Below are 19,726 nucleotides of genomic sequence, written 5' to 3'. Positions count from 1 at the left end.
TAACACTGTCAGCTCACACAGAATCCAAATAAAATAACAAAACCAAAAGGCATACTATCTTGTTCTTAAAGAGAGGCAAAGCATATTTTGTCTTTGATATAATTATGTAAAAGAAAACAGAAATAAAAAAGAGGAATGAAAGATGGCAGGGCTTTTTTTTTTTTTTTTGCAGTTTATGGATAAATCCCCTGATTTCATCAGTCGTCCCAAACAAAACTAAGCCATGATAGACTTGAGTGTTCAGACAAACAAAATCTACTTCACCATTAACTTTTTTTAGTTCATTGAATTTGTTTTCTGACATTTTACTCTATTGGCAAACCCTCTATTCTTTTCTATAAAAAGTATTTATATATTTCAGGAAAAAATAGCTCAAGAAACTAAAATTGACACCAGTTACACGACTGCAAAGTAAATGACATTAAGATTTACTTTTTACACATCTGGCATTTAAAAAGTACAGATATAAGTTAAGATACTCAAAAATATCAATCTAAGGTTTAGCTTACCAACAGGGACAGAACTGGAGTGCTGAAGTTCCCATTGACTAGAATCACCAGAAAGTTCAGTCAAGCAGGTTAAAGCAAAATCTGAGCTGGAAGCATGCTCATGTCTGAATCCTTCAGGAGAAAGATTATCCAATTCAAACTTCACAGTTGACATTGCAAAATTCTTATACAGCTATATAAATCAAAGTTTAAACTTTGATTCAGATAGTTCAAACTACTGAATTTTTAAAAATCACAGGAGGGGGAAAATCACTGTTTTATAATCAGCAACAACCCCAGGCTTTCTAGTAATTGTTTTCACTTGGAAATTTAAAAGAGATAAAACATGCAGAGCTGACTTTACGAAGTTTTCTGTATTCACTCCCTTCCTAAGCAATTGACGTCAAGAGGATGGATGGATTTTAGCGCTGTTTTTCTTGAAGATAATCTTGCTGCCTTTAAATGATAGCAGTGCTAACCCCATCTCAGAGAGGCTGCAACAGAAAGTAAAATGAGCTAAGTGAAGATACAGGCAAGGCTGCAGAGAGATGCTTTTAGTAACTTGGTATTAGGTCTCCGCATATCTGTACACAAAAGATCAGCTGGGTGGGGCTAAGTACTGTCAGAGAATGCAACTTTATTCCACTGGGCAGCACATCAGAGGAATGTCTTAATTTGGAAGGAAGTTAATTCTAAATTATATTTCCTCGGTCAGGATTGTGAGACTGTAGTCTTCATGCTTCCTGAAACATGCTTGTGATAGTGGAGATTAAATGATGAGTTAAACTAAAAAGTTCTGCACAACAAAAATACAGTCAACAAAATGAAAAGGCAAACTATGGAATGGGAGAAAACATTTGTAAACCATGTAACTGAAAGTGTGTAACATCTGAAATATACAAAGAATTCATACAATTTGGCAGCAAAAGAATCCAGTTAAAGAACTGGCAAACAACCTGCATGTCTTCCCAGGAAAACATACAAATGGCCAACAAGTAAGCGAAAAGGTGTTCAACGTTGCTAATCATCGGGCAAGGGCAAATAAAACCACAATGAGATACCACTTCACATTCACTAGAATGGCTATTACAAAGAAAACAAAAACAAAACAAAAACACAAGATACAACATGCAGGCAGGTTACAGAAAAAAAAAAAGAAGAAGAAGAACACTGTGTACTGTTGCTGCTGCTGCTAAGTCGCTTCAGTCATGTCCGACTCTCTGCGACCCCATAGACGGCAGCCCACAAGGCGCCCCCGTCTCTGGTATTCTCCAGGCAAAAACACTGGAGTGGGTTGCCATTTCCTTCTCCAATGCATGAAGTGAAAAGTGAAAGTGAAGTCGCTCAGTCGTGTCCGACTCTTAGCGAGCCCATGGACTGCAGCCTACCAGGCTCCTCAGTCCATGGGATTTTCCAGGCAAGAGTACTGGAGTGGGGTGCCATTGCCTTCTCCAGGACAACACTGTGGAGGTTCCTCAAAAGATTAAAAAGATAGAACTGCTGTATAATTTGGTAATTCCACTTCTGGTTGTATAAAATGAAATGAAATCACTATTTTGAAGAGATATTGCACCTCCTTGTTCACAACAGGCAAACATGAAAGCTATATAAATGTCCACTGATGGATAAATGGATAAAGGCAATATATGTACAATGGAATATTACTTAACCATTTATTTCTTCATTTAAGTGAATATGTATTGACCCTGTACTAGGTATTAGCTTATATACAAAAATGCCAAGTGCAGCTTTAAGCGCTGGTATTTGTTGGACTACTTAAGCTTACTTATTATTCCCCTGCATTCCCCTGCAGGCCAGGTACTGTGGAATGAAAGACAATCCCCAGCCAGGTTACAAATATGTTTGAAGGCTCTGAGAAGGTAAATATATAAAACAGGCCTGCAAATCCACTGCTGTTATAATATAAAAGGATTCTGGAGAAAAAGTGACAAGTCTTACTCATCATTAATTATTGTAACTGAACAAACAAGTAAAGAAAACTGGCTCTCTGCTCTACATGCTTTTATAAACTACTGTTCATAGCCATGGAATCATCATCATTCCAACAGCAAGGACAACAAGAAAATATGCTAGGCAAACCTAGGCTACCACAGTTCTTGAACAGGAATGAACAATCTGACTGAAATGGCTAATATGACCAAGTTTCTCTGGTAATTATATGACACTTTGCTTGGATAAGATGGTGAAAGCATAACCAAATTATCAGTTTAAAAAACAAAATACACAGTTTCCATATGATCTTGATATCCCATTCCTGGGATGTATCTGGAAAAAACTATACCTCAAAAAGTTACATGTACCCCAGTATTCACTGCACTATTTACAATGACCAAGACATGGAAAAAACCTAAATGTCCATTGACAGATAAATGGATAAAAAGATGTGGTACATACATAAAATGCAATATTCAGTTCAGTTCAGTTCAGTTCAGTCTCTCAGTCGTGTCTGACTCTTTGTGACCCCATGAACCACAGCACTCCAGGCCTCCCTGTCCATCACCAACTCCCGGTGTATACCCAAACCCACATCCATTGAGTCAGTGACGCCATCCAACCATTTCGTCCTCTTCATCCCCTTCTCCTCCTGCCCTCAATCTTTCCCAGCATCAGGGTCTTTTCCAATGAGTCAGCTCTTCACATCAGGTGGCCAAGAATTGGAGTTTCATCTTCAACATCAGTCCTTCCAATGAACACCCAGGACTGATCTCATTTAAGGTGGACTGGTTGGATCTCCTTGCAGTCCAAGGGACTCTCAAGAGTCTTCTCCAACACCACAGTTCAAAAGCATCAATTCTTTGGTGCTCAGCCTTCTTTATAGTCCAACTCTCACATCCATACTTGACCACCAGAAAAACCATAGCCTAGACAGACCTTTGTTGGCAAAGTAATGTCTCTGCTTTTGAATATGCTGCCTAGGTTGGTCATAACTTTCTTTCCAAGGAGTAAGTGTCTTTTAATTTCATGGCTACAATCACCATCTGCAGTGATTTTGGAGCCAAGAAAAATAAAGTCAGCCACTGTTTCCCATCATTTGCCATGAAGTGATGGAACTGGATGCCATGATCTTCGTTTTCTGAATGTTGAGCTTTAAGCCAACTTTTTCACTCTCCTATTTCACTTTCATCAAGAGGCTCTTTAGTTCTTCTTCACTTTCTACTCAGCCATAAAAAAGAATACAATAATGTCATTTGCAGCAACATGGATGGACCTGGAGAGTAGCACCACCTGGGAAGCCGTAACAGGCACATACCAAGTGAAGTCAGACAAAGACAAGTGTCGTATCACTTACATGTGAGATCCAGAAAGACACAAATTCACTTATTGTAAAACAAAAAGAGACTCACAGACATACCAAAAAATTTACGGTTACCAAAGGAGAAAAGGGAGGACGGATAAATTAGGAGGTTGTTATTAACATATATGCACTACTATATATAAAATAGGTAACCAACAAGGACTTACTGTATAGCATAGGAAATTATACTCTATATTTTCTAATTACTATACCAGAAAAGAATCTGGAAAAGAATATATATTACATATATATATATATATAGACACACATATAGACACACACACACAATCTAGATAGCATATTCAAAAGCAGAGACATTATTTTGCCAACAAAGGTCCATCTAGTCAAGGCTATGGTTTTTCCAGTGGTCATGTATGGATGTGAGAGTTGGACTGTGAAGAAAGCTGAGCGCCGAAGAATTGATGCTTTTCAACTGTGGTGTTGGAGAAGACTCTTGAGAGTCCCTTGGACTGCAAGGAGATCAAACCAGTCCATTCTGAAGGAGATCAACCCTGGGATTTCTTTGGAGGGAATGATGCTAAAGCTGAAACTCCAGTACTTTGGCCACCTCATGCGAAGAGTTGACTCATTGGAAAAGACTCTGATGCTGGGAGGGATTGGGGGCAAGAGGAGAAGGGGACGACAGAGGATGATGGCTGGATGGCATCACTGACTCAATGGACATGAGTCTCAGTGAACTCTGGGAGTTGGTGATGGACAGGGAGGCCTGGCGTGCTGCGATTCATGGGGTCGCAAAGAGTCGGACACGACTGAGCGACTGAACCGAACTGAACTGAACTGAACACACATACATACGTTGTTGTTGTTGTTGCAGTTTAGTCGCTAAGTCTTGTCTAATTCTTTTGCCACCCCATAAACTACAGACCATCAGGCTCCTCCAGAATACTGGAGTGGGTTGCCATTTCCTTTTCCAGGGGATCTAGAATCACTGCGTTGTACACCTGTAAGTCAATTATCCGTCAATAAAAAATTATAAATGATATTTCAGAAAAATACTACATTTAAAATAAAAATGAAAGTATCAGTAATATTCTGAATGCCTGATGAAGTGCTTTCACAGCAATACAAACAATTACTTGTCTCCTACCACCTATGGATTCTTAAAACTTGAGTTAAGGCTTCTAGGAGAGATATAAATAGGTCAGTAGTGATAAAATGAGTAGCAGAAAAGATAGTTGGCATAAATTTGGGGAGATGATAAAAGCAAAAGGTACATTATACAATTTAGAGAAATAAAGTAGGTTCTAGAATCATGAAGTATGGGCTTACAATAATTGAAATATCTGTTATGGTAGATAGTAAAGGGCAGTTTCTTAAATATAGAGTCTAGATGGTTTGATTTAAAGATCCCCTGGAAGTGGGCATAGCTACCCGCTCCAGTATTATTGCCTGGAGAATTCCATGGACTGAGTAACCTGGCAGGCTACAGTACATATAGTCAAAAAGAGTCGGACACAACTGAGCTACACATACACACACACACACACACACACACACACGGAGGTTTAACTACATGATAATTTCTACCCTCTATACCTCTGAAAAGTCTGCCCAAATCCTGCAGTGTTCCCTTTTTCAAGCAATCCTTGAAAGAATGGAAATGTGATTTTGCATAAGAACCAGAGTTAGAAATGCCTAAGTGATTTTTCAGCAAAACACTGAGGGTATGATATCTTATATCATAAGACAGTCTCATTTTTTCTAGCATGGGTTTTAGTTTTTGAACATGAGGACACCTTGGGAAAAAAAAGAATATATATATGTATATTTATGCATGTATATAGACACTATATATCTCCAGTCATCATCCCTCTGTACTCATAATACTACTGTATTTTGATTATCAATATATGACATATTCATATAAAACAACTTGAAATTTACTAAAACTTAAATATTACATTTTATTAATCACATACTTCAAAGTGTCTTCATATAAGTGTGGAAAATGTTACTAACCTTCTCTAAGATGGGTGGATCTACAAACCATACAAAATTACTTGAAATGGTCCATATATTCATAAACCAGCAATTACTATTCTCCAGTATATTAAAAATAAGATTTTACTGTTATGAATAATATATATGGGCAAACTTTGTCAACAAACTCACTTCAATGTCCTTTTCCACTAGAGATGTAGGTACAAACATCTCCTGAGGCCTGAAAATGTCAGTAATAAAGAATCTTTCCTTAATGTGGATACTAAAGAACTGGAACCCTCAGCACATATCTATTCTTGGGTCTTTGGTCAGAATGTGACTGCCAGTCTTTTTTTTTTTTTAAGTTAAGAAACACTGTATTCTCCTCTTTCCCCCTAACAGTTTTACTGAGGCAAAATTGACATAAAACATTGAGTAAGATGGAGATATTACCTAAGTTAGTTCTAAACTTCAAATTCTCTCATGAAGTATTTTCCACGATAGCTTAGCTAATACTTACATTCAGAATATTTGTCTGTAAATCTTTGGAAATATCAGTGCAAACTTTTGACTCATGTCATCTTTCTGATACCTGAAACACATCCTCCAATATTTTTCTCCTTAGAGTAGGAACGTAAGAGGGCAGGAAACGGCACATAACCTTCCTGCTGACTGGTCTAACTCCGAAAATTTTTCTCTCAATCTGGATCAGTTTGTCTCCGTTATTACAGTAACCACTCACTTGCCAGTGGTTACCATAAATTCAAATCTGGGCCTTTATTCATTCTAAAATATAAACTGCATTCGCAAAACTTTGTCTTCTTCAATAAAGCCTATTTGTTATAATGTGTCTTGGATTCTTAACAGGCCAAAGTAACTTGATTTTATTTTTAAAATAAACTTATTTTGAATCACTGCAATTTTAATAGTCTCATCAATACATTTTCAAACAAGTATAATCTTGCTTTCTACACAGGTTTTAGGATATGTACAAATTCCCAAGTGAACAATTGTTATGAATTGTAATTGTTTATAACAATTTTTACTTTATAACAGTTGAATAATTGTTATGTGATATATCACACAATATCAGTGACATGTCACAATATCAGTGAAAATATCAGACAACGTATTTTCACTGTCTCAGATGCTTTGCTCTTGGATGCAGTGCGTGAAACAATTCCCCAGACATATATTTATCATTTTTCTGGTTTCAGAATGACTCTTTGAGCCCGCAGGTTTATACCCTATCTTTTCCATTGAACCAACCATTGATCTAACTAAATAAATTACCATAGACTACCCTTGAATTAGCAGAGGAAATTTTAAAAATCTAAGAGTAGCAAGACAGCAAAGTATTGGAAATTTTTAGAAAATTCTGGACTATATGGTGGAGGTGAGTGTTAAATAGACTGAATAATGGGCAATTCCGTAATAACAAAAAGGAAGTTGCCTCAAAATAAATAGTTTGACTCAGGATGTCCATGGACAAATCTTCCCCAGTTGAGAGCCAGAGATACTGAAATTAAGATGAGATATGCTCCTTTTTCTTAATCATCATTTGATTCTAACCTTCCAATAAGAAAATAATTATATACCTAAAAACTTTTTAATAATTATGCTCTTTTTGCACTGGCTAGTAAATCTAGTACATGTTAATTGAAATGACAATCATGAATATTATTTCATTCCTATTATGAGCAGAAAATTTTCACTACATATGTAGCTTATCATATGTTTTTTGTAGATATTCCTTTATTAGATTATTGCCATTCCTCTTTATTCATACTTCAATAAGAACATACTGCTTTTATAAACAAAGTATGTGAGTTGACTTGTGCCCAATACTTTTTCAATGTCTATTGAGATGATTTCCCTTTTAATGTGATTGTTAAATTTAAAACTAATTTTTATTCCTGCACTAAGTTCAACACTGACCTTGATGTAATGATTATTTTCATGTATCAATGGATTTAAATGCTAATCTTGCACCTATGTTTATGAGATAGCTCAGCATGTAATTCTCTTTCTTTAGTCCTTATAAGTTGTGGCATTGAAGATGATACTGTCCTTCTGTAAAATAATTAAAACTATTATTTTTCCTGTTCTCTGGAAGAATTTTTTTTAAGATTACTATTATTCTTCTTTAAATGTTTGGTAAACTAACTTGGGAAACCATCTGGAACTTGAAGTTTTCTTGCTTTGAAAATTCTTAATTATTGATCTAATCTCTTTACTAGATAGAGAACTTCTTTTTTTTCCCACTGAATCCCTGAGTCAGTTGTGAAATGTTGTCTTTCCCAAGGTACTTTCGGTTTCTATATACTTTTAAAAATTCTTTTGCATAATGCTATTCATCACCCAACTCAATGAACATGAGTTTGAGTAAACTCCAGGAAATAAATGAAGGACAGGGAAGCCTGGTTTGCTGCAGATCATGGGGTCGCGAATAATCAGACATAACTTAGAGAATAAACAACAATTCATAATATGGGTTTCCCTGGTGGCTCAATGGTAAAGAATCCTCCTGCCAGTGCTGGAGACACAGGTACAGTCTCGGGGTCAGTAGGATGCCCAGGAGAAGGAAACTGCGAATCACTCCAGAATTCTTGCCTGGGAAATCCCATGGAAAGGGGAGCCTGGACAGAGGCGGGCAATGTCCATGGGGTCACAAAGAGAGTCCCACATGACCTAGTGACTAAACAACCACCACCAAATTCATGATAGCATCTCCATATCCTTTTGATGTATGTAAGGTCTGAAGTTATTTCCAGTTTTTATTCTTACTATTGACAATTTAGGCCTTTTTTCCTTTGATTTGATCAATCTTGTTTAGGGTATTTTTACTTCTATTTATCTTTTTAAACATGACAGCAAACTTTCTTGATTTTCTCCTTTATTTATTTCTTTTATATATCAGTTTCTACTTTTACTTTTAAAATTTCCTCTTCCTATTTTTTTTTTTTTTTGGAATCAATTTACTGTTTATTCTAGACTCCTAAGAGGCATACACAGATTTTCAATCTTTCTTCTTTTCTAAAGTATAAATTCAATGTTAATTTTCCCCTAAACATGGCTTTAACAATATCTCATGTTTTGTTGATAGTTATTAATACTTTGCTATTAACAGTTAATATTATACTTTATGTTAAAAATTAATATTATCATTTTTACTCAATTCAAATGATTTCCTAATTTGCATTATGATTTCTTCCTTGAATTATAGGCTACTTAGTACTTGCTTAATTTGCAAATTTGGGCCCTTCCTTCTTTCCTTCTTTATTTTTTTCCATTTGTTGGTTTTACTGACAAGTTGGGTTTTAACATGGCAAGAACCATGATTTCCATCTTTGGACTTTCACTGAAAATTATTTAAGACCCAGCATAAGATCTTCAGTGCAATGTTCTTACAGGCCAGCAAGGCCATCTGTTAACCATACTGTCTAAGCTTCGAAACACTTGGTGATTTTTATCTGCATGTTTCACAAATAACTGGGAAATTTTTCTTACAATTTTCTACTACGAATGTGTATGTATCTATTTCCTTTGTGTCATGTTTGCCTTGAGTATTCTGAGAATATGTTATTAGTCCACATGCAAAGTTATAACACTTTGTAGTGGATTTAACCTTTTTCTTAAGAAATTATATACTCCTTCTTATATCTACTAAAATTTATTGACTTATAGACCTCATGCAAAGAGTTGACTCATTGGAAAAGACTCTGATGCTGGGAGGGATTGGGAGTAGGAGGAAAAGCGGACGACAGAGGATGAGATGGCTGGATGGCATCACCGACTCGATGGACCTGAGTCTGAGTGAACTCCGGGAGTTGGTGATGGACAGGGAGGCCTGGTATGCTGCGATTCATGGGGTCGCAAAGAGTTGGACACGACTGAGGGACTGAACTGAACTGAACTGATAGTCTGTTTATCTGATAGTCCTTTACCAACAATAGATGTTTAGCAACATCAGGCTGGTTTTGCTAATATTTGTAGAGTATAACATTTTTTCATCTCTTTACTTTCAAGCATTTTGTATTCTATATAACAGTTTTGACTCTTCTAAGGAGAATATGACAAGGTTTTTAAAAATCTCAGTGACAGCCTTTGTGCTTTAATTGTTCTTAATGTATTACATTAGATGTAGTTACTGATATACTTCGGAGAAGGCAATGGCACCCCACTCCAGTACTCTTGCCTGGAAAATCCCATGGACGGAGGAGGAGTCTTGTGGGCTGCAGTCCATGGGGTCGCTAAGAGTTGGACACGACTGAGCGACTTCACTTTCACTTCTCACTTTTATGCATTGGAGAAGGAAATAGCAACCCACTCCAGTGTTCTTGCCTGGAGAATCCCAGGGACGGGGGAGCCTGGTGGGCTGCCGTCTATGGGGTTGCACAGAGTCGGACATGACTGAAGCGACTTAGCAGCAGTAGCAGCAACTGATATATTTAAGATTAAATCTACCATTTGTTTTTTTTTAATTGCTTAACCTTCCGGACAAACCAATGGTTTTTTTGTTTTGTTTCTCTGCAATTCTTCTTTTCCCATAATGCTATTATACGTACTTTAATCTTTGCTTAGTGATCACCATAATACAAAATATTTTAATAAATTGACACTTTTGCCACTTCTTTAAAAGAACTTGGAACTTTTAGACTTCCTTAATTTGTTTCCTGCCTTTTGGGGCTGTAACTAATTGTGTATATATGTTTAATCACTACAAGAAAATATTATCATGGTTTCAGTTCTATTTATTCAAATATTTAACCTGTTCTTTGTTCTTGGCTTCTTTTTTGCAATTTCATACTTTTCTAAAACTTCTCTCAGATTTTTTTATCTAAATAACTGCCTTTGTAGTTTTATTATGGGTTTTTGTGAGCCATGACACTTGTTCACTAAAGAGGCTGGCAGAGGCAGCAGCAGCCAAAAGCACTGATGTTTTGCCAAGCACCATTTGTGACTGTTGTGGGAGGGAGTATGCTGCCCTACTTAGCTGATCTGAGAAAATTTGTTATATCATCAAGGACTCTCCCAAAGCAAAGAGAATCAGATTAGGGTCTTGCTCATGTAAGACTGCAGAGTACACATAATCACTCTATTAGATGAAACTATAGAGGGAAATGTAGTGTGAAGGTTTCTCAAACACTTCCATGTTAGACAGACATAATGAGGTAATAGAGGTTGATCTGTCTTTAGTGTTTATTCTATCCGAAGATGGCAAAGGTTTCAGTCTACTCTGTTGCCTTTTTTTGGTTTCCTCAATTGCTTTTGGATTTCCCTAAGAATGCCTGATTAAAGAGAGGCTACACATCACAGCTCTTTTGGTTGGAATCCAGTATTACATTACTAAAGCCCTACTGTGGCGGTGCTAGGATGTGGGGAGGAGGGAGTATACTATAACTTTGTGATAAGTTTCAGTCTTAGAGGGTCTGTGTCTCATGCAATTTTAAATAAGAAACATATCCTCTCAAAATATATCTTAAATATTTGTATATTCCTCTATAATGTCAAGGTACAAATGGCAAAAAAAAAAATTTATTCTTTGATAGATATACTTTTTTCCCTAAAATTTAGCCAAAGTTAATTTCTTTTTTTAAATTTTAATTGGTGGTTAATTACTTTACAATATTGTATTGGTTTTGCCATACATCAACATGAATCCACCACGGGTATACACGTGTTCCCCATCCTGAACCCCACTTCCTCCTCCCTCGCCGTACCATCCCTCTGGGTCATCCCAGTGCACCAGCCCCAAGCATCCAGTATCATGCATCAAACCTGGACTGGCGATTCGTTTCACATATGATATTATACATGTTTCAATGCCATTCTCCCAAATCATCCCACCCTCTCCCTCTCCCACCAAGTCCATAAGACTGTTCTATACATCTCTGTCTCTTTTGATATCTCACTTACAGGGTTATCATTACCATCTTTCTAAATTCCATATATATGCGTTAGTATACTGTATTGGTGTTTTTCTTTCTGGCTTACTTTACTCTGTATAATAGGCTCCAGTTTCATCCATCTCATTAGAACTGATTCAAATGTATTCTTTTTAATGTCTGAGTAATACTCCATTGTGTATATGTATCACAGCTTTCTTATCCATTCATCTGCTGATGGACATCTAGGTTGCTTCCATGTCCTGGCTATTATAAACAGTGCTGGGATGAACATTGGGGTACACGTGTCTCTTTCAATTCTGGTCTCCTCGGTGTGTATGCCCAGCAGTGGGATTGCTGGGTCATAAGGCAGTTCTATTTCCAGCTAAAACTAATTTCTAATTAGTGAGAATATTATTCACTTAACTTCAGTTGTCTCCTAGCCATTGTGTATTGGATGTATCCAGGAAATGTTAATATCTTTTCCATGGCCACACCTCAGTCTTACAGAAGCAGAAATTACTGAACTACAGTTGGAAGCTAGATGTTTCAACAGCCACCTACGAAATATCAGTAATGAGTCATATTTAGGAATAATGGATTAGATATTACTTGAGAATTCTTCAGTTTTTCAATGTTAGAATTTACGATTCTAAAACTTTATATTGGCTAGCTCAAAAAAAAAAAAATCAATTAACATTAAAGAGCACTTTGTTCATTGTTCAGTTGCTCAATTGTACCCAGCTCTTTCTGACCCCATGAACTGCATCACAACAGGCTTCCATGCTTTCACCATCTCCCAGAGTTTGCTCAAACCATTGACTTGGTGATGCCATCCAACTATCTCATCCTCTGTTACTCCTTCTTCTCCTACCCTCAATCTTTCCTGGCATCAGGGTCTTTAAAAATGAGTTGGTTCTTTGCATCAGGTAGCCAAAGTATTGGAGCTTTAGCTTCAGCATCAGTCCTTCCAGTGAATATTCAGGGTTGATTTCCTTTAGGGTGGACTGGTTGGATCTCCTTATCTAGGAGACCCTCAAGAGTCTTCTCCAACACCACAGTTCAAAATCATCAATTCTTTGGTGCTCAGTCTTCTTTATGGTTCAACTCTCACATCCATACGTGACTACTGGAAAAACCATAGCTTTGACTATATGGACCTTTGTAAGCAAAGTGAAGGTTCTGCTTTTAATGCACTGCCTAGGTTTGTCATAGCTTTCCTTCCAAGGAGCAAGCATCTTTTAATTTCATGGCTGAAGTCGCTGTCTGCAGTGATTTTGGAGTCTAAGAAAAGAAAATCTATCACTGTTTCCATTTTTGCCCATCTATTTGCCATGAAGTGATGGGACAGGATGCCAGGATCTAAGAATCTGAATGCTGAGTTTTAAGCCAGTTTTTCTCACTCTCCTATTTCACACTCATCAAGAAGCTCTTTAGTTCCTCTGTGCTTTCTGCCATCAGGAGTAGAAATATGCAAATCTGAGGTTGTTGACATTTCTCCCAGCAATCTTGATTCCAGTTAGTGATTTATCCAGCCAGGCATTTCACATGATGTACTTTGCATAGAAGTTAAATAAGCAAGATGATAACATATAGCCTTGACGAACTCCTTTCTCAATTTTGAACCAGTTCATTGTTCTATGTCTGGTTCTAATTGTGGCTTCTTGGCCTGCATACAGATTTCTTAGGAGACAGGTAAGGAAAGTGGTCTGGTATTACCATCTCTTTAAGAATTTTCCACAGTTTGTTGTGATAAAAACAGTCAAAGGCTTTAGCATAGTCAGTGAAGCAGAAGTGGATGATCTGGAATTCCCGTGTTTTTTCTATGATCCAGTGGACGCTAGCAATTTGATCTCTGGATCCTCTGCCTTTTCTAAATCCAGATTGTACATCTGGAATTCTTAGTTCAGGTACTGTTGAAACCTATCTTGATGGATTTTGAGCATGACCTTGCTATCATGTGAAATGAGCGCAATTGTGTGGTAGTTTGAATATTCTTTAGCATTGCCTTTCTTTGGAATTGGAATGAAAACTATCCTTTTCCAGACTGACAGACACTACTGAGTTTGCCAAATTTGTTGGCATATTTAGTGCAGCACTTTAATAGCATCGCCTTTTAGGATTTTAAATAATTCAGCTGGAATTCCATCATCTTCACTAGGTTTGTTCCTAATAAAGCTTCCTTAACACCCACTTGACTTCATACCAGTTCGTCTGACTCTAGGTGAGTAACCACACCATTGTGGTTATCCTGGTCATTAAGACTCTTGTTGTACAGTTCTGTTTATTCTTGCCACCTCTTCTCAATTTCTTCTGCTTTGGTTAGGTCCCTGCTGTATCTGTCATTTACTGTGCCCATTTTTACATGAAATATTGTTTTATTCCATAAAGGAAGCCCAATATAAATTAGCTGATTGGCCTAAAATTTCAAAATAAGCTATGAATATGAATACCAAGACAAAGTTGAGCTTGAATCCTGAGGCTTTTAGATTTTTCACAGTGAAAAACTGGAAAGGTCAGTTTTCATTTCAGTCCCAAAGAAGGGCAATGCCAAAGAATGTTCAAACTACTGCACAATTGTGCTCATTTTACATGCTAACAAAGTAATGCTCACAATCCATCAAGATAGGTTTTAACAGTACCTGAACTGAGAATTCCAGATGTACAATCTGGATTTAGAAAAGGCAGAGGATCCAGAGATCAAATTGCCAATATCCACTGGATCATAGAAAAAACACAGGAATTCCAGAAGATCATCCACTTCTGCTTCACTGACTATGCTAAAGCCTTTGACTGTGTTTATCACAACAAACTGTGGAAAATTCTTAAAGAGATGGTAATATCAGACACCTTCCTTACCTGTCTTCTGAGAAACCTGTATGCAGGCCAGGAAGCAATAGATATAACTGGACATGGAACAATGGACTGGTTCAAAATTGAGAAAGGAGTTCGTCAAGGCTGTATGTTGCCACCTTGCTTATTAGTGTTCTATGCAAAGTACACCACGTGAAATGCAAGACTGGAAAAATCACAAGTTGGAATCAAGATTGTTGGGAGAAGTATCAGCAACCTCGGATATGCACATGATTCCACTCTTAATGGCAGAAAGCAAAGAGGAACTAAAGAACCTCTTGATGAGTGTGAAACAGGAGAGTGAAAAAGCTGGTTTAAAATTCAACATTCAGATTCTTAGGTCCTGGCATCCTGTGCCATCGCTTCATGCAAATAGATGGGGAAAAAATGGAAACAGTGACAGTTTTTCTTTTCTTGGTTCCAAAATCACTGCAGACAGTGACTGCAGCCGAGAAATCAAAAGACACTTCCTCCTGGTTTTAGAAAAAGCAGAGGAACCAGAGATCAAATTGCCAACACCCATTGGATCATTGAAAAAGCAAGAGAGTGCCAGAAAACATCAACTTCTGCTTTATTGACTATGCCAAAGCCTTTGACTGTGTGGATCATAATAAACTGTGGAAAATTCTGAAAGAAGTGGGAATACCAGACCACCTGATCTGCCTCCTGAGAAATCTGTATGCAGGTCAAGAAGTGACAGTTAGAACTGGACATGGAACAGACTGGTTCCAGATCAGGAAAGGAGTACGTCAAGGTTATATATTGTCATTGTGCTTATTTAACTTATATGCAGAGTACATCATGAGAAACACTGGGCTGGATGAAACACAAACTGGAATCAAGATTGTCAGGAGAAATATCAATAACCTCAGATATGCAGATGACACCACCCTTATGGCAGAAATTGAAGAAGAACTAAAGAACCTCTTGATGAAAGTGTAAGAGGAAAGTGAAAAAGTTAGCTTAAAGTTCAATATTTAAAAAACTAAAATCATGGCATCTGGTCCCATCACTTCATGGCAGATAGATGGGGAAACAGTGGAAACAGTGGCTGACTATTTTGGGGGGGCTCTAAAATCACTGCAGATGGTGATTGCAGCCATGAAATTAAAAGACGTTTGCTCCTTGGAAGGAAAATTATGACCAACCTAGATAGCATATTAAAAAGCTGAGACATTACTTTGCCAACAAAGGTCCATCTAGTCAAAGCTATGGTTTTTCCGTTAGTCATGTATGGATGTGAGAGTTGAACCATAAAGAAGACTGAGCACCAAAGAATTGATGATTTTGAACTGTGGTGTTGGAGAAGACTCTTGAGAGTCCCTTGGGCTGCAAGGAGGTCCAACCAGTCCATCCTAAAGGAGATCAGTCCTGAGTGTTCATTGGAAGGACTGATGATGAAGCTGAAACTCCAATACTTTGGCCACCTGACGTTAAGAGCTGACTCATTTGAAAAGACCCTGATGTTGGGAAAGATTGCAGGCAGGAGGAGAAGGAGACGACAGAGAATGAGATGGTTGGATACTATCACTGACTCGATGGACATGAGTTTGGTGATGGACGGGGAGGCCTGGCATGCTGAGGCCAAAAAGAGTCAGACACGATTGAGCGACTGAACTGAACTGCTCCTTAACCTAGATAGCGTATTAAAAGCTTTGCCGACTAAGATCCATATAGTCAAAGCTATGGTTTTTCCAGTACTCATGTATGGATGTGAGAGTTGGACTATAAAGGAGGCTGAGCACTGAAGAATTGATGCTTTCAAACTGTGGGCTGAAGAAGACTATTGAGAGTCCCTTGGACAGCAAGGAAATCAAACCAATCAATCCTAAAGGAAATCAACCCTGGATACTCATTGGAAGGACTGATGCTGAACCTGAAGCTCCAATACTTTGGCCACCTGATGGGAAGACCCAACTCATTTGAAAGACCCTGATGCTTGGAAAGATTGAGGGCGGGAGAAGAAGGCAGCAACCAAGGATGAGATGGTTGGCTATCATCTTTGACACAATGCACATGAGTCTGAGCAAATTCCAGGAGATAGTGCAGGACAAGAAGCCTGGTATGCTGTAGTCCCTGGGGTCACAGAACCAGATATGACTTAGTGCTTGAATAAAAACAGTCCAAAAAAATCAGTAACAAAATTGAAGTAAACTTCTTTTACTTGTTAGCCAACTTTAACTCTATTGAATGTTATTTTATCTCATTGTGGCTTTTGGTCTTAAATCTACTGATTGATCATTTTAACCGACCTAAGATAGTCTCCAGACATCATTCTACATAACATTTCACAGTCATCAGATTCCCATACCATATTGAAGTCAGTCGAAACACTATGATCAATCAAATTGATTACATATTCAAATATATTTTCCCCAGCACCAACACTACTCTTAGAGGAAAAAGGGTTCTTATCTCATTACATTTACGATTCACATAAGTAATGCATAATCCCAAAGCCCTGGTTATTTGCTTCTCAAATTTCTCACAATAGCTCCTGAAAATTTGACTTCTGAGATGCAATCTCACACACCTACGTACATTTTTAAACTTTACTTAGAGTTGGAAATATGCAACTTGTGAGCACAAGTTTTAATAGAAGCAAAGGAAAGTTATTTATTTGAATGAATTAGCTGAACATTCCGGAGAAGGCGATGGCACCCCACTACAGTACTCTTGCCTGGAAAATCCCATGGACGGATGAGCCTGGTAGGCTGCAGTCCAAGGGGTCGCTAGGAGTCGGACACAACTGAGCGACTTCCCTTTCACTTTTCACTTTCATGCATTAGAGAAGGAAATGGCAACCTACTCCAGTGTTCTTGCCTGGAGAATCCCAGGGACGGGGCAGCCTCGTGGGCTGCCGTCTATGGGGTCACACACAGTCGGACACGACTGAAGTGACTTAGCAGCAGCTGAACATTCCATCTACTACAAACCAGAGCCACAAAAATCTTTTTTGTTAGGCCACTTCTGCACTTATCACATCATATGATTACTATCTTACACCAAAGATCCATTATGAGTGTTCTTAAAAATTTGTTTAGAGCCAAGCAATCAGGCATTTATAAGAAATCCCTAGGGTAATAACATGATTAAATTTTTAAAGGACACAGAGGCTTCATAAAAGAAATTTGCAGGGGAAAAGGAGAAAGGAAACATTTGTTTTTCTAGGAGGAGGGCAGAGATCATTGTGGCCGCTTGTGAAGTGGACTTTCAATTCTGTGTCATAAAAAGACTTACAGTTCTGACTTGTTCTAGGGCACTTAGGGTTAAGGATTGATACACCTCTTAAAGTTCTTAGATTCATAAAGCTGCACATTATTATTTAATGAAGAATTTAAATTGCATATCTCTGTAGAGGAACAAAGATAGATGAAAGTATAATGGAAAAAAACAGTCAGCACTTTCATTATAAAGGTATGAAGAAATGTCCTTTTAAAACTACAGACTTAGTTTAACGGATATATTATACTAAAACATGTTACTGTGATACAAAATAATGATTTACAGCATAGATAAAATATTCATTTTCCTTATTTTTTCTTTCAAAATAATTAGAAAGGCAGCACAGAATAATTGCAAAACTGGGAACTCTAAAATCATATGAACCTGGATTAAATCCTGTCTTGGATATTTAATACTTATTTACATCTGTTAAAGTTATTTGACATATATGAATCTGTTTCACCATGTGTGGAAAGAGAAATAATGATAGCCTAGAAGGACTGTTTTAAGACTGAGATAATATCCTCAAAGCTATTAGCATAACATCTGGCTCATGACCACCTATTCATTCAACACACATTTATAAAAAGAGTCTGCAATATAATATCCATTGGTTTAGGCACTGTTTATCAAAATAATAGAAAAGATAAAGCCATTAAAAGTATAAGGTGACATTAAAGACAGTAATAATTATTAAAAAACAAAGACAAAACAAAACTCATCAAGTAAGTAGATTGCATGTGAAAGGGTGGTCAAGGAAGGGCTCTTGGGAGATGCTGTTTGCAAGGAAACTAAAAGGAAAAGGATGGTGTGCTCTGTAGATATCTGGAACAAGAGGCTTCTGGACAAATGCAAGAGTCCATGAACAGAGTATGTACTGCATCTGTTGGACTCTGCCTGCAATGCAAGAGACCGATGTTCAATCCCTGGGTCAGGAAAATCCCCTGGAAAAGAGAATGGCTATCCACTCCAGTATTCTTGTCTAGAGAATTCCATAGACAGATGAGCCTGGCAAGCTACAGTCCATGAGGTCACAAAGGGTTAGACACAACTAAGCAACTAACACTTTCACTTTTCACAGAATTCATACAGGTTCTAGTATGTTCCCAGAAGGTAAACTAGGAGACAATATTACAAATAGCATACATGCCGTAAATTCAACAGTTAAGAACAAGGACAGCGGGGTAGACTATCTATATCCTATGTCATCTGGATATAACCTTCTGGATTTAGGCTTAACTCATTTGTAAAGTGAGAACAACTATCTCCTAAAATTGTTGCAGGAATTAAATGTGCTAATAAACAATAAGGTGCTGCTGCTGCTGCTAAGTCGCTTCAGTTGTGTCCGACTCTGTGCGACCCCCATAGACAGCAGCCCACCAGGCTCCCCCGTCCCTGGGATTCTCCAGGCAAGAATACTGGAGTGGGTTGCCATTTCCTTCTCCAGTGCATGAAAGTGAAAAGTGAAAGTAAAGTCGCTCAAAAGAATTCCTTTTTTTTAAAGTTAACAACAAACATAGACTAGAGTATCATGCTGCCCATACTGGAAAATCAACTTTGATTTAATGAGAATATAGTCAGTCCAATGAGAATTCTTGGATTACCATTTTGAAATATACTTTATCTGTGTGACTCTTATGAATGTTTTCTATTTTGAAAATATGCCTTTCCTGCTCCTCTCTAGTTTTATTTTTAGGTTTCTTTTAGATAGAGTTGGTATTTCGTTTATTTCCAACTTTAGAAATCGTACTTAAGAGCTCTGCTCTCTCATAAACATCAGTGAACGAAACAAATATTTTGAAAATTGATGACTCATACAATTCAAAGAATTTTAAAATTCAAGAACAAATAGTTTTGATGTTTTCTTTTTGAAAACTTTTGACAGCAGGGTTAAACATTGGATCTAGTTTAAGCATGAACAGAATTTGTCATTCAGATAAAATACAGATCTCATTGCCAATTATAGTGCCTTCTGCATTTAGACTATGAATTTGTGGCTTGCTCTTTCACTCATT

At 37.4% G+C, this 19,726-nt stretch overlaps 1 protein-coding gene across 6 annotated transcripts in view; it reads right to left on the bottom strand.

Annotated features, from left to right (window-relative positions):
- Positions 1 to 19,726, bottom strand: part of ANO3 (anoctamin 3) — a 496,934-nt gene that overhangs the window by 456,997 nt on the left and 20,211 nt on the right. For 2 of the 6 annotated variants that reach the window (XM_086340914.1, XM_086340915.1), the window contains exon 1: positions 510 to 1,052. The exons of 3 other annotated variants lie outside the window; for them this stretch is intronic. In XM_086340914.1, the coding sequence (XP_086197040.1) occupies positions 510 to 663 (154 nt within the window). In that variant the 5' untranslated portion in view covers positions 664 to 1,052. Of the gene's footprint in view, positions 1 to 509; positions 1,053 to 19,726 lie in introns of those variants that run through there. One more of the 6 variants, XM_086340922.1, reaches the window with a different exon arrangement.

The sequence above is a fragment of the Bos grunniens genome, chromosome 15 (genome assembly GCF_055505025.1).
Source record: "Bos grunniens cultivar Pamir isolate PY7600 chromosome 15, Bosgru_T2T1.0, whole genome shotgun sequence".
NCBI lineage: Eukaryota > Metazoa > Chordata > Mammalia > Artiodactyla > Bovidae > Bos > Bos grunniens.
Note: the sequence above shows the minus strand (reverse complement) of the source record. Positions and strands in the feature narration are given on the sequence as shown.